At 35.2% G+C, this 13,831-nt stretch overlaps 2 protein-coding genes across 2 annotated transcripts; both read left to right on the top strand.

The window, feature by feature from the left end:
• Positions 1-1,613: 1,613 nt before the first annotated feature.
• On the top strand, positions 1,614-5,859 carry LOC107487042 (probable LRR receptor-like serine/threonine-protein kinase At3g47570). Its single transcript, XM_016107622.3, has 3 exons — positions 1,614-4,378; positions 4,656-5,000; positions 5,310-5,859. The coding sequence occupies exons 1-2, from the start codon at positions 1,669-1,671 to the stop codon at positions 4,994-4,996; spliced, it is 3,051 nt and encodes a 1,016-aa protein (XP_015963108.1). The 5' UTR covers positions 1,614-1,668; the 3' UTR covers positions 4,997-5,000; positions 5,310-5,859.
• Positions 5,860-6,695: 836 nt separating this feature from the next.
• LOC107487076 (prohibitin-3, mitochondrial) lies at positions 6,696-9,012 on the top strand. Its single transcript, XM_052262511.1, has 2 exons — positions 6,696-7,610; positions 8,758-9,012. The coding sequence occupies exon 1, from the start codon at positions 6,767-6,769 to the stop codon at positions 7,604-7,606; it is 840 nt and encodes a 279-aa protein (XP_052118471.1). The 5' UTR covers positions 6,696-6,766; the 3' UTR covers positions 7,607-7,610; positions 8,758-9,012.
• The last annotated feature ends 4,819 nt before the right edge of the window (positions 9,013-13,831 follow it).

Raw genomic sequence — 13,831 nt, 5'->3', positions numbered from 1 at the left:
TTTAAATAAAAATAAATTTTTATATGCAAAAGCTACTTTTTTCATATAAAAATGGATTTTTTTTAAAACTGATTTTTTTATTTAAAATTAATTTAACTTATTAACCTAAACAAAATTTTTTATTAATCGAACTCAGATTTATTTTTTTTGTTAATATTAACCATATGTATTCCTACGTATTAATAATAAATCTAAAAATAAAATAATTATATTTATAAATTTTATTTTAATATAAATATTATTATATAATTTTTTGTTAAAATTGTTTGCCTTTTTAAACATTTTTTTTTCAAGTTCTACTCATTTTTTTTAGTTTGTACTTGACGCAGCAAATTTGGAATCACATGGCTATTTTAGTCATTTCATATAATATTTTAGTCTTGTCCATGTGTATCCAAACATAATACACAAATAATAATTTTTAATGTCTCTGTTCTATTGTCTCCGTCTCACTGTCATGTTCTGTTTTGTCTTTAAAAACAAACGCTATCTTATTGGTGTTGTGTAAACTAATTGGTTACTAAAAGGAATATTTGTTAAAAATTTTAATTGAATTGTTAATTTTTAAATTTTAAGAATATAAAATATCAATATAATTTGATGTACAGAATTTAATTTTTGTTCTCTAATGAAATTGTGGACAACGATAAATTCGAGGTATTGAAAAATATTATTACGCTAACAGAACAATTATTTTCGGAATCCGAAGATTTGAGAACAGAAGGAGATACCTCAACTTACAAAAAAATAAAATTAAAAATTTAAATGCACATATTTTAAAATTTTTTTTAGAATTTATCTAATAAAATAATGTCAAAAATATTTGTTTACTTTGGTGGGAAATATTTTTTTTTAATTGTTTTTTTTTATATGTTTAGAACTTAGAATTTTTTTAACAATATAAGTTAATGTTATTTAATTATTACTTATAATTTTATTTTTCAATTCACATTGTTGATATTTTATTAATTTCTAGTATTTGAGGTCATAGAGGTTTAAATTTTTAATATGAACTATTTTTTATATAATTAAATTGGTTGTTGATTTTTAGTGTGTATTTATTTAAAAAAAATCATTTATAGGATTTTAACATAGAAACAAAAAATTGAGTATGATAATAATTTAAATATGATAACAACTCTTAATTTAAGTTTATCTACGTGATAATAAATATATTATTTTTATTTATGTTTTAGTAACTTTTTAAATAATATATTAAATTATTAGATTATCTAACAGATTTTAATTAGATTAAATTTAATTAAATATATTAAATTAACTAACAGATTTTAATTAATAATTTTACACAAAACAATTTTGCATAAAAACACACATATTTCGTAAGTTAGATTTCTTCATGACTCGCATCACTGTCACTATGCAGATATATCACTTGTCGAATGCAACTTAACAGTTTGTAAGTTTCTCTAGGACTTGGACTAATTTGTATTGTAATTACCTGGTCTATAATGCATTTTGGGCCATACATAAGAGAACAGGTTAATTGACTTGACTTTTACATAGATATTAGCAGTAAATTGAAAATTGGTAAGAATTATCAAAATATAAGAAATTGTTGCCTCAAGTCGTATTTAAGTACTGGCACCATTATGCATGGGACAATAGAAACACCTCTAACCAGTAGCCTCTCTTATTATTATTCCTGAAATGAAGCAATACATTATTCACTTCTTTCTTATTACCACTTTGAACTCATCACTACTGTGGTTTATCTCAAACACTACTAGTAGTAGTAGTTCCCACGCATTGTTGCTAGGAAATGAGAGTGATCATCTGGCTTTGCTCAAGTTCAAGGATTCAATATCCAAGGACCCTTTTGGAGTCTTGGATTCTTGGAATACCACAAACCACTTTTGCAAGTGGCAAGGAATCACATGCAATAATAGTCCCAAGCAACAAAGAGTTATTGAATTGAGATTACCAGGATATTATCTGCATGGATCTCTGTCTCCTCAACTCAGTAATCTCTCTTTTCTGAGGCACATAAACCTCGAAAACAACAGCTTCTATGGAGATATTCCCCAAGAGCTTGGTCTCTTGTCACACCTGCAGGTACTTTATCTTGATAACAATTCTCTGACTGGTGAAATTCCTATAAACTTGACCAGTTGTTCTGAACTCACATACTTTGACTTCTCATGGAACAATTTGATTGGTAACATACCAATTGAAATTGGATCTCTTTCCAAGCTCAAAGAACTTTTCATTGAGAGCAATAATTTCAGTGGAAGAATCCCACCATCCATAGGTAATCTTACATCCCTCACTTCCCTAGTGTTGCTTTCTAATCACTTGGAGGGGAATATTCCACAAGAATTATGTGCCTTGCAAAACTTGACATATTTATTACTCGATTCGAACAAATTTTCCAGTACACTTCCGTCTTGTCTTTACAATATGTCATCTCTTAGTGTGTTATCGGTTTCATACAATAACATTGGTGGCTCTTTGCCAGCCAACATGTTTCACAACCTTCCCATTCTTCAATTTTTTCAAATTGGAAAGAATAATTTCTCTGGCACAATTCCGGTTTCTGTCACAAATGCATCTTCACTACAAGTACTTGATATTGCCTACAACAATTTTGTGGGACAAGTTCCAAGCCTAGGGAAGCTCACAAAACTCCGACTTCTAACTGTATCTGAGAACAATCTAGGTGGATTTCCAACTAAGGATTTGAAGTTCTTGAAACCATTGGCCAACTGTAGTAACTTGTACGTTCTTAGCATATCTTTCAATAACTTTGGAGGCCAGTTGCCAAATTACATTGGTAATTTGTCTACACATTTGAGCAGTCTCTATCTTGGTTATACCCAAATATATGGAAAAATTCCTAGAGAGTTAGGAAATCTGGTTAACTTAACTCTCTTGCACATGCAACATTGCCGTTTTAATGGGAATATTCCAACTACTTTTGGAAGGTTTCAAAACATTAGAGCATTAGTGTTGAGTGAAAACGAGCTCTTAGGAGACATTCCAGCCTTTATAGGCAACCTCAGCCAGTTGTTTTACTTGGATTTGTCAGACAATATGTTTGAAGGAAGCATTCCTTCAAGTATAGGAAACTGCCAGAACTTACAACATCTTAGTTTTTTCAAGAACAATCTCAGCGGAACCATACCATCTGAGATTTTCAGCATTTCTTCATTAACAACCTTATTAGACTTGTCACAAAACTCATTCAGTGGCAATCTATCTGATGAAGTGGGAAAGCTACAAAATCTCAATTTCCTGAATCTCTCTGAGAATAATCTAGTTGGCAACATTCCTGCCAGCGTTGCAAAGTGCTTAAGTTTGGAGTTCCTTTATTTGCAAGGGAATTCATTCTCCGGAACCATACCATCCTCTTTTGTTTCGTTTAAAGGTCTCCGAGAATTAGACATATCACGAAACCATTTGTCAGGGTCGATTCCTGAAGGATTGCAGAACCTTTCACTTGAGTATCTCAATATCTCTTTCAACATGTTAGATGGAAAAGTGCCGACAGGAGGAGTTTTCAAAAATGTGAGTGAGTTTGCAATGATTGGAAACAATAAGCTTTGTGGGGGTGTTTCAGAGCTTCATTTGCCACCATGCCCTTCTGAAGCTAAGAAACCAAAGAGACACCACAATTTCAAGTTGGTTGTAGTGATAGTTTGTGTGTGTGCTTTTTTCTTCTTCTTATCCCTTCTCCTAACCATTTGCTGGATGAGGAAGAGAAGCAAGAAAATGTCTTCTGATGATTCACCAACAATTGACCAGCTGGCTAAGGTTTCCTATCAAAGCCTACACAACGGAACAAATGGATTCTCAGAAGAAAATTTGATAGGGTCTGGAAGTTTTGGCTCTGTGTATAAGGGAACTCTTGAGTTAGAAGAAAGTGGTGTTGCTGTTGCCATTAAGGTCCTAAAGCTTCAAACCAAAGGTGCTGAGAAGAGTTTTGTTGCTGAATGTAATGCACTCAAGAATGTTAGGCATCGCAATCTGGTGAAGATTATAACATGTTGCTCAGGTACAGATTATAAAGGGCAAGAATTCAAGGCTCTAGTTTTTGAGTTCATGACAAATGGAAGCCTAGAAAGTTGGTTACATCCATCAACAGGAATTGCAAATCAAAGTGCTGCTAGATCACTGAACCTTGAGCAAAGGTTTAACATCATCAATGATGTTGCCTCAGCATTTCATTATCTTCACTATGAATGCGATCGAGCTATTATTCATCGTGATTTAAAGCCAAGCAATATTCTTCTGGACGATTTGATGGTAGCTCATGTGGGTGATTTTGGCTTAGCAAGACTACTTGAGAAGAATATTGGAGACTCTTCTATGCAAACTACCTCAACTGGACTTAAAGGAACTTTTGGTTATGCTCCTCCAGGTATATAAATAAAGGCTCATCCTTAAATATTTTTTGCTTTGAATTTGTTATATTTTATAGAATTTAATTTTAAAGCATTGTCTTAGTTTTACATGTACATCTAATTATAAAAATACTTTACACTGTGAATACATCAAAATTAAACTCATATTTTATATCAATAGTTTATATTTAACAGAATAACATACTAACTAGGAAGCACTGCACTCCTTACTTTTTTTTCGAAAGCGAAGTCTTGTTTACACTTTCTAAATTTACTTTGGTTACATTATTTCAGAGTATGGAATGGGTTATCAAGTGTCTATGGAAGGAGATATGTATAGCTTTGGGATTCTGATATTAGAAATGTTGACTGGAAAGAGGCCCACGGATGAAATGTTCATGGACGGTCACAATCTCCATAAATATGTTGAAGTTTCAATTTCAAGTAACATTTTCAAGATTGTGGACCCTTGTATCCTTTCCATGGAAGAACAATTACAGCCTGGGGTTGAAAATTGTTTAATTTCACTGTTTAAAGTTGGACTGGCTTGTTCAATGGAATCACCAAATGAAAGAATGGCTATAGTTGATTTAATGAGAGAGCTTAATCGAATCAAATGTTGTTTTCCTTCGTAAACTCGTAAGTGCATTGTTTTGTATTCTTTCCCCTTAGAAAATTTAATCTGACCTTTTTTTTAGAATACTACTATTTATTTTTTTTTATTAAACATGTCTAATAATAATAAATAAAACTAATTAAGATGAAAAATAATTTTTCTATTAACCAATACATCTTCATTCAAGACTTCAACTCTTCAAGTGCTAAATGTAGAAATAATAAATAATATTTTAGAAAAGAAAAATACAACGTGAGCCTTGAGGATAGTTGGCTGTTTGTGAAATTTGGAAATTCTTAAGGGGCTAACGTGTGCTTTGTGTTTTCTCCTAGGTCTGATGGGGAACAAAAAAAAAAATCCAGTGACCAAAGTTGACTTCCCAATGTTGACCGCGCTTTGTATTATTGCCGAATGCAGAGTAAAGGCAGAGGTTACAACTACCGATAAAGGATTTGGCAAACTCTTTTATTGCACTGAATAAGGGTGCACAGACCCGGCCCGAAGGCCGGCCCGGGTCCGAACACTTTAGGGGCTAATTTGGTGTGATTTCATCGGGTTTAGGGTCGGGTTAGGGTCTCAAAAATAGACCCGGTCATTATTTCGGGTCGGGTCCGGACCATGACTCGGGTCACCCGAAGTCGGCCCGGCGGCCCGGTCATCATACATAATTAATATTTTATGTTATTAGTGATGGATCATGTCTATTTTTATGTGGAATTTAAGTATTGTAAACTTTAATATTTTGTGTTATTAGTCATTATAAGACTATAAGTTAATGTTTTATGTTTAGAATGCATAAGACTTTAGACTAATGCATACTATTGTGTTATTTGTATTGATTTAAATATTTGATATTATTAGACAATATTAGTATTGATTGTGGTTTTGCTTTAGTATTGATTGTGGTTATGCTTTAATTTTAAAAAATGGTTGATTCTTGTTATATTTTTCTAAGTGAATTTTACCATGTTAAATAATGGTTGGAGTCTTGGAAATTTGAATATTTTTACATGTAATGTTAACGGCCCGGTTTTCACCCGGTATAATTGTGGCCCGAAAGTGTATTGGTTTCATCGGGTTTAGGGTCGGGTTCGGGTCTAATAAATAGACTCGGTGTATATTTCGGGTCGAGTCTGGTCCCATCATCCATGTGCACCCCTAGCACTGAACTTGAGTATTATTTTTATTTTATTTCAACTTTGAGTATGTACTGTGTAATGTAAGTGTACTAATAAGATTGCCCGTTTAGACAATAAAATTTATGTATGCATGCTTGGTTTTTATATTATTATTTCGTAGCACATTGATGATGCAAATTTATTGTCTCATGGTATTATATCATTTCTTAAAAAAAACTACACATTCCTAATCCAAACAAAAAGAAATCTCCTCACTCTAATTTATGTCATTCCTTTTTTTTTCCTTGGGTTATTGGGTGGGGTTGGACATGCTCGAGCTGACTCCCTCGTTATATCTTAAGCTTAATCCGTTACAAATTGAAATTCTATTTAAAAATTTATTACTAATAAATTGTTTTATGATTTGATGCGAGATACGAAGCTGACAGTTATTTTTATGGTCACATTTAAATATAACCCCTTTGATTGTCTCTTAATTTTGTTTGGACTCTACATATAATTGGGCTGTAAATTAATTGGGCCCATAAAAACAGAGACCTGTAACAAAAAGCCTACGCAGCTTCAAATAAAAACCAACAAATCAGAAAAACCCTCACTCTACCTTCTCTTCAACCCTAAAACCCTAAACCCGTCGATTCCCCGGGAAAAAAATGGGCAGCAGACAGGCAGCAGTGTCCTTCCTCAGCAACATAGGCCGCGCCGCCTTCGGTCTAGGTACGGCGGCGGCGATTGTGAATACATCCCTGTACACGGTGGACGGTGGCCAGCGCGCGGTGCTATTTGACAGGTTCCGCGGCATCCTGGACGAGACGGTAGGTGAAGGCACCCATTTCTTGATCCCATGGGTTCAGAAACCGTACATCTTCGACATCCGCACCCGGCCACACACGTTTTCGTCGATCTCCGGCACGAAGGACCTCCAGATGGTGAACCTCACCCTCCGTGTTCTCTCCCGCCCGGACACTGACCGTCTTCCCACGATCGTTCAGAACCTCGGTCTCGAGTACGACGAGAAGGTGCTTCCTTCCATCGGCAACGAGGTCCTCAAGGCCGTGGTGGCTCAGTTCAACGCCGATCAGCTCCTCACGGAGCGGCCGCATGTCTCCGCCCTCGTCCGCGAGAGCCTCATCCGGCGAGCCAAGGACTTCAACATCGTCCTTGACGACGTCGCCATCACGCATCTGTCGTACGGAAATGAATTCTCGCGTGCCGTGGAGCAGAAGCAGGTGGCGCAGCAAGAGGCGGAGCGGTCAAAGTTTGTGGTGATGAAGGCTGAGCAAGAGCGGCGGGCTGCCATCATCCGTGCGGAGGGAGAGAGCGAGGCCGCGAAGCTGATCTCGGAGGCTACTGCGGCGACCGGAATGGGGCTGATTGAACTGAGGAGGATTGAGGCCTCCAGGGAAGTGGCCTCCACCCTTGCCAAGTCTCCCAATGTTGCTTATCTCCCTGGTGGCAAGAACTTGCTCATGGCTCTTAATCCTTCTCGTTGATGTGGTCGGTTTTCTTCCTTGCTTTTTTTAGTGCCTTGAATTTCGTTCTGATTCCACATTATTCATTACTGTTTCAAACAGATCTGCATATTAGACCTCTTTTGGCTCCTAAGGGATAGTAGATTATTAGAGGCTTAGAGCTAATAATCTAATTGGTTAGTTCCCGGCTTTCTCTTAATACCATTATCGGTCAAATGATGGAGGGACTAATTTGAGTTGCAGGGAGTATCTTGATCAATTTATAAAGTGAGGACTAATTAATCATAGCATGAGGAATCAATTTGATGGTTATCTCTAGTTTATTAACTTAGTGTTTTATTGTCAAACTTTTTTTTTGAGACTAAATTGTGAATGCGTTGAGATGCTAATTATCATTGCTATTTGATTTTGGTTTTGCATTAACGTCCCTTGATTCTGGGGTTGAGGGGGTTCTTAATCCTTTTTTGGAGACTTGTGCTAGATGCTTTACTGCGAATTCTTATCCAATTATGTATTACAGGTTTACACACAGTAGACAATATTAGTAAAGTTAGGAAAGGAAACAACTACAAGCCTATCGCCTAAAACTTGAGAATGTGCAATTATCCTTTTAGTGGTATTGTTTTTGTGTTTTTCAATTGAATATACTTCTATTTATATTAGGGAAACATCAAAACTTAAAGGTTTGCTAACTCCGAATCTGAGGTACAATAATTAACGCCTATAATGCTGTGTATACTTAACTTTTCCTACATGATCATTTGCTCTATTATTATCAATGTTACATTTGAAATTTCCAAAGTTACTATCTCGGATGATATTTGGTGTATATAATCTATCAATTTCTATCTCTTCACATCCAATGTGTCGCTTGAAAACCCCATTTGCTGCCAGCAGTTCTCCCTCTTTATGTTTGAATCTGTTACTATTTTCTTCTGATATTGTATTGAAATCAGTTTCCTTTATTGACTTGTATTAATATTATTGATGGCACAATCCAAAGGAAATGGAATTTAGTTATTAAGTCTTTTTATATATTCTTTGCCGTTTGAATCTGAGAATTCAGCTTGACTCTTGTCTTCGACACGATCAGTTATTAAATGACTTTTAATTATCTAAGTATATTGATTTTTTAGTTGTTAATATCTCGTACATTTCCTTCCTTGTTTCAGGGTGTGATGACATGGTGTAATGGCATCCATGGAGTGGAGTGGACTTGAGGTTCTCCTTTGAAAGAAGTCTTTCTTTTTCTTTCTTTTGTGAACTCCATCTCATCTAAACACATTTTCATAGTAATAATTCTTTGAAAGGAAAAAGAAAAATGTTAGAAAGAATTTGGACCTTCATGAGTGATGATAACTGTGTCTCTCTAGTGGTAGAATGTTTGCAACTTCGATTAATGTACATTTCTTATTTGGCGTCCTTCATTCTGATTTGTGATTATTTACTCCTGTGCATCTACATCTATCCTTTGAATTTTTTGAGCAACTTAAAAATTGATACATTTATCCTTTGAATTTTGTGAGCAACTTAAAAATTGATACTTGAGAGGATATTTCATAGGATTTTGTGATGTATTCAAAATTTGAGTATTGTTGCCGTGAAAATAAGAAGGAAAGAAATGTTGTAAAAAAATAATTTTACTTTTATATTATAAAATATATTGAAAAAAAAGTGAAAAGATAATATTGGAAGTAGAGAGAAATAAAAAATTGGTGGATTAGTGGATTTTATTCATTCTTGTTTTTATCTTTTTTTTTTATTTTTTTCAATCAAATAATAAAAAATAAGTTTTTTCCTTTTTTTTTTCTTTTTATTTTTCTTTTAAACAAACATAATTTTACCATTTAAATATGTAATATAATGCAATAAAACATAAACATCATTTTTGCCATTTAAATATAATCTAATCTATGTTTAGATACAAAGTTATCAAGAATTTATTGGTTAAGATTTAGGATTTTGGGGTTTATATATGAGTAAGTGAATTATATTCAGAAACCACCAAAGTGAAAATCAGAATTGAGTTGCAGAAATTATTTTTGATATGGAATATTTTCTGGTGTTGCTCGTTTTCGAGGAGCCTGCAGGTTGCAGGGGACAATGCCCCACCTTGGTAACCAGCGTCTTTCGTTGAAGAAGCTCGTTGAAGAAGCTCTATAAATTGAGTGAAATGCATTATGTGTAGTGTGTGTTATACAATACTAAGTGTGTGTTATATGGTACAAAATGTGTGTGTTATATTGAGAAAGAAAAAGAAAATAGGGTGAAGAAGAGGGGAAGCTAACAGTGTGTGTTATACTAAGAGTTAGGATTTAGGTGTGTTGTAATGTGAAGAATGTGTGTTATATTCGGAGTTAGGATTTAGGTGTGTTTAAAAAAAAATTTATATAAAAAAATTATTAGTTTGTGGTGATTAAAAATGGTATGTGATTATACGATAACCGAAGATCAATTATGTAATTTGATCAATTTTATTATTTTATGTATTTAAATTAATTTTTTTTAATTTTTGTTGTTGTTAATATTATATAAAAATATAATATTATTATTTTAGTCTTANATTTATATTTATTTATTTTCAAATATAAATAATAATGATATTTATTTGTCTTTAAAAATAAATATTATTTAAATTTTTTTATTTTTGAATATAAATATTATTAAATATTTTATTTATTTTTGAAAATAAATATTATTTATATTTATTTATTTATAATATTTAAATAAATAAATATTTTTTATTTATGCAAATTATTATTATAAATATTTATTTCTGATAATTTTATTTATTTAAACTAATATTTAGTGAATAAATATATTGTTGTTGAACAAGCCAAATAGGAATTTGATGGTTCGTAAACTAGATTCGCCGTAGGCGTGAAATCTGATGGTCGAAAACTACTTACGCTCAACGGGATTCTACCACATCTCTAGCATTGGGTTCATAAAAGGATTTTATCCCTTATTAGCTGCTTTGGTGGAAAGGTGGAGGCCAGAAACCCATATCTTTGTATTGTCGATAGGTGAGGTTACTGCGACACTGGAAGATGTCGCTCAAATATTTGGCCTACCCATTGATGGAGAACCTGTGAGCGGCTGGACAGATAATAGTAGCAACTTCCTACAGAGTCAAAGCATCGCGATAATCGGTCGTGAACCGGTTGTCAGTAGTTCTTCGAAATCTTATATAAAGATGAGCTAGATTCTGGGTATCAAAGATGCAGAGCCATTGGACACCGAGGAGTCTATTAAGAAATAAGTCAGATGCCAGATTTTCTGTTTATTGGGTTTGACCCTACTCACGGATAAGTCGACCGCATATACTCACGCGAAGTATCTACCGTTGCTTCACGATTTCGAGCGGATCCATACTTATAGTTAGGGGTCAGCATGTCTCGCGCATCTTTACATGGATATGATACTAAGGAGATGGATGACCCTCTTAATCTGTTGTTTGTTTGGACATAGGAGCGGCTGTCGTGTATTGCGCCTGTACCTAAATAGTCCCTTCCACCGGCTGAGATACCCGTTGCCATGAGGTAACAGTTCCTATTTTAGTTCTGCATTATATTGACAATGCATATTTGATTGAGGGTAACCTCTTTTAATTTTTTTAATGAACCATGTTTCAGGTGGAATCATTTCTATCGGAGCTCAGCGTGGTTATCGAAGACCGTAGCGATATTTAGGCAAGAAATAGACTACATGGACGAGATAAATATTTAGGGTTCGTATGATTCCCGTATCCAAATACTAGGGTTCTAATGTTCTAATAATATGTGCCAGTTTGTGTGGCGGCCGTATGAAGGGTTGATCATACCCGATGAGTTACATGGACACTTTGAGGTGTGTGACATCGTTGTTCTGTTAGTGTCGTTCGAGTGTGTAAGTGATGCGTCAGTTTGGGTATGCACAACCCCCTCCGCTGGTAGCAAGAGACATTCCATCGAGAGAGCATTACATCACTTTTCGTGGAGTGCAGCTTTATGACTGGACAGTTTTGCATGGGGATGGATTGAGGAATGGGCAACCGTCGAAACACTCGGTTGCCGGATCTGCACCCTTCCAACTTAGGACTTTACACCGTCGGCAAAGTACCGGGATTGGTACGTGGGTTCGTACGGACATCTGCTGAGATTGTCGGAGTACATTCCTCATCATCCATATCAGCCACCAGCCCCACAGTCACTAGCATCACAGCCACCAGCACCTTAGGGCATAATGGGCAAGGGATTGAACTGGTTGGTTTGAAAGAAGTAAGCTTGGGTTTATGTTGTTTAGGTTTAATTTTAAGAATTACGTTAATGTAATTCGTAGTTAATCTTATGTAGTCGTACCCACACACATACGTCTTGCATTTTGCATAGAACGTTTGTGGTTTGGACTCGAAAACATTGTAGTCAACTCCTCTAAAGATAATGTAACTTCTAATTGCTATGACGACAGATTTTTTAGAACTATACTTCATTCCGATCCTAAACTCTTCGTCCTCAGGGTCAGCAACACCTACAGAAACCAGATATCATCATTCATTGATCCATCCAAAATATAAAAACACAAAACGTATTATTTACTCATCACGTACCTATGTTTGCATATTCCGGAAATTCCGGTGCATTCATGGCGTCAAGATCTAAGTTACGCATAAAAGGTGGGACGTTCATTGGTTAACTAACTGCGGAATGAACCACTTCATTCTCCGCTGCTGTCTCGACTCACACATCACCATCCCCGTCTTCGTCGCCGGCTTCATAAGCGGCTTCGAAGTCCTCTTTGTTGTCACTGTTCATTCCTTCGTACACTGCAGCTCTATCATCCTCTATCTAAATCATTTTTAATCACATCTGCCTCTCCGTTTTCAAACTCAACATACAGCTCAATCTGTAGCTGTCACATCCGAGTCTGCCGGTGAATTTGGAACATATTCTGCATACTCACTTCGTCAATGATCGACATAATATCAAACTGTATTAGACCACTAAAAACTATAACCGGATTCCAGTACAAAATACTGCTTACTCTCGTCAAACATACCGTTCTCCATACTTTGACAGAGACCGTTCTGAAGCTCTAGCAACATCATAGTGCATGACTGCATGGAATCACAAACGAAAATAGATTCTGACACACAAACCTCACTCCTTTATGAGTATTCTGTATAATCTCACCGTTGCAATACACTACCAAGTTTGTGGTACCATCCATTATACTAGCAACACACTCAAAGAACACTCTTCCTCGCAATGAAAATGGTACCGAACTTCGCGTTATATATAGAGGAGCATTCAGCACGCCCCTATTTGCTGACTCAGTACGCCCCCCTCCCCCATGTGCTGCAGCTCCATACAACCAGACTTTGTCACATGACAATCACCCTCCCCCTCCACGCGCTGCATTCAACACGCAGGGACGTGTTGAATCTTTCATTTGACAGCTTTACCAATTTGTAGTTCACGCACTGCACCCATTTTTAGCTAATAAAACCATAACCAAATTCTTTAGCCGTTGAGTTGCAATGGGATAAACTCATAAAGTGAAAATTATGGAACGGTCAGTGAAATTGGATGGCTTTCCACATCTTGAAAACTTAATCCCGCATAACTTCCAAATACTTGAAACCTTAATCCTTCAAGCATGTACTTCTGGATCTTATTAATAGGAATTTGACTAATCCAATCCAACTTAACTAAAGTCTTAGTAAATGGGGTAGATGTCTTCCAGCAAAGACTTTCTCCATTCTCAAAACTGAACGATGCACCCCCAAAAAAAATTGCTCAAAGAAAATTGATATATCGGGGAAAAGAAAAAACTCAAAAGGAAAACAGACCATAGATCCATTAAAAAGAACTCTAGTTTCTAATAAGTTCCTTAAAACAACTGTTGAAAACAAAATTAAATTAATTATATCTTAAAATAGGTGATTCCCAACATTCGTTTTGTCTATAAAGTTGGGTAAGAGACAATCAGAAAAAATTACTCGTACATGTCTGAATATTTTCCTCATTGGACTTTGAAAACTACATATATATTCTCACTCTCTCTCTCACACACACACATAAACCTATTAATACATGTTTCTTTTCCTCTTTTTCTCCTTTCATCTTTCCCTCTGAAAAGTGAAAAGGATACCTCACGCATGCACAAATTTTTATTGTTTTCATGCACTTGCTTGGCTTTACTGGTCAAAGATGCCGTTGCTACTATGCAATTTCATCAATGATGAAAAGTGCTCATTTGAATGCT

Source organism: Arachis duranensis, chromosome 5, assembly GCF_000817695.3.
Source record: "Arachis duranensis cultivar V14167 chromosome 5, aradu.V14167.gnm2.J7QH, whole genome shotgun sequence".
Classification (NCBI taxonomy): Eukaryota; Viridiplantae; Streptophyta; class Magnoliopsida; order Fabales; family Fabaceae; genus Arachis; species Arachis duranensis.
The sequence above is the reverse complement of the archived record's forward strand: the minus strand, read 5'-3'. Positions and strand labels throughout refer to the sequence as shown.

What these genes read in the sequence shown, in the direction of transcription:
- LOC107487042 (XM_016107622.3), top strand. Translation starts at nt 1,669, where the DNA reads ATGAAGCAATACATTATTCACTTCTTTCTTATTACCACTTTGAACTCA. An exon ending in TTTTGGTTATGCTCCTCCAG is followed by an intron (nt 4,379 to 4,655) that starts GTATATAAATAA and finishes ACATTATTTCAG; the next exon opens with AGTATGGAATGGGTTATCAA.
- LOC107487076 (XM_052262511.1), top strand. Translation starts at nt 6,767, where the DNA reads ATGGGCAGCAGACAGGCAGCAGTGTCCTTCCTCAGCAACATAGGCCGC.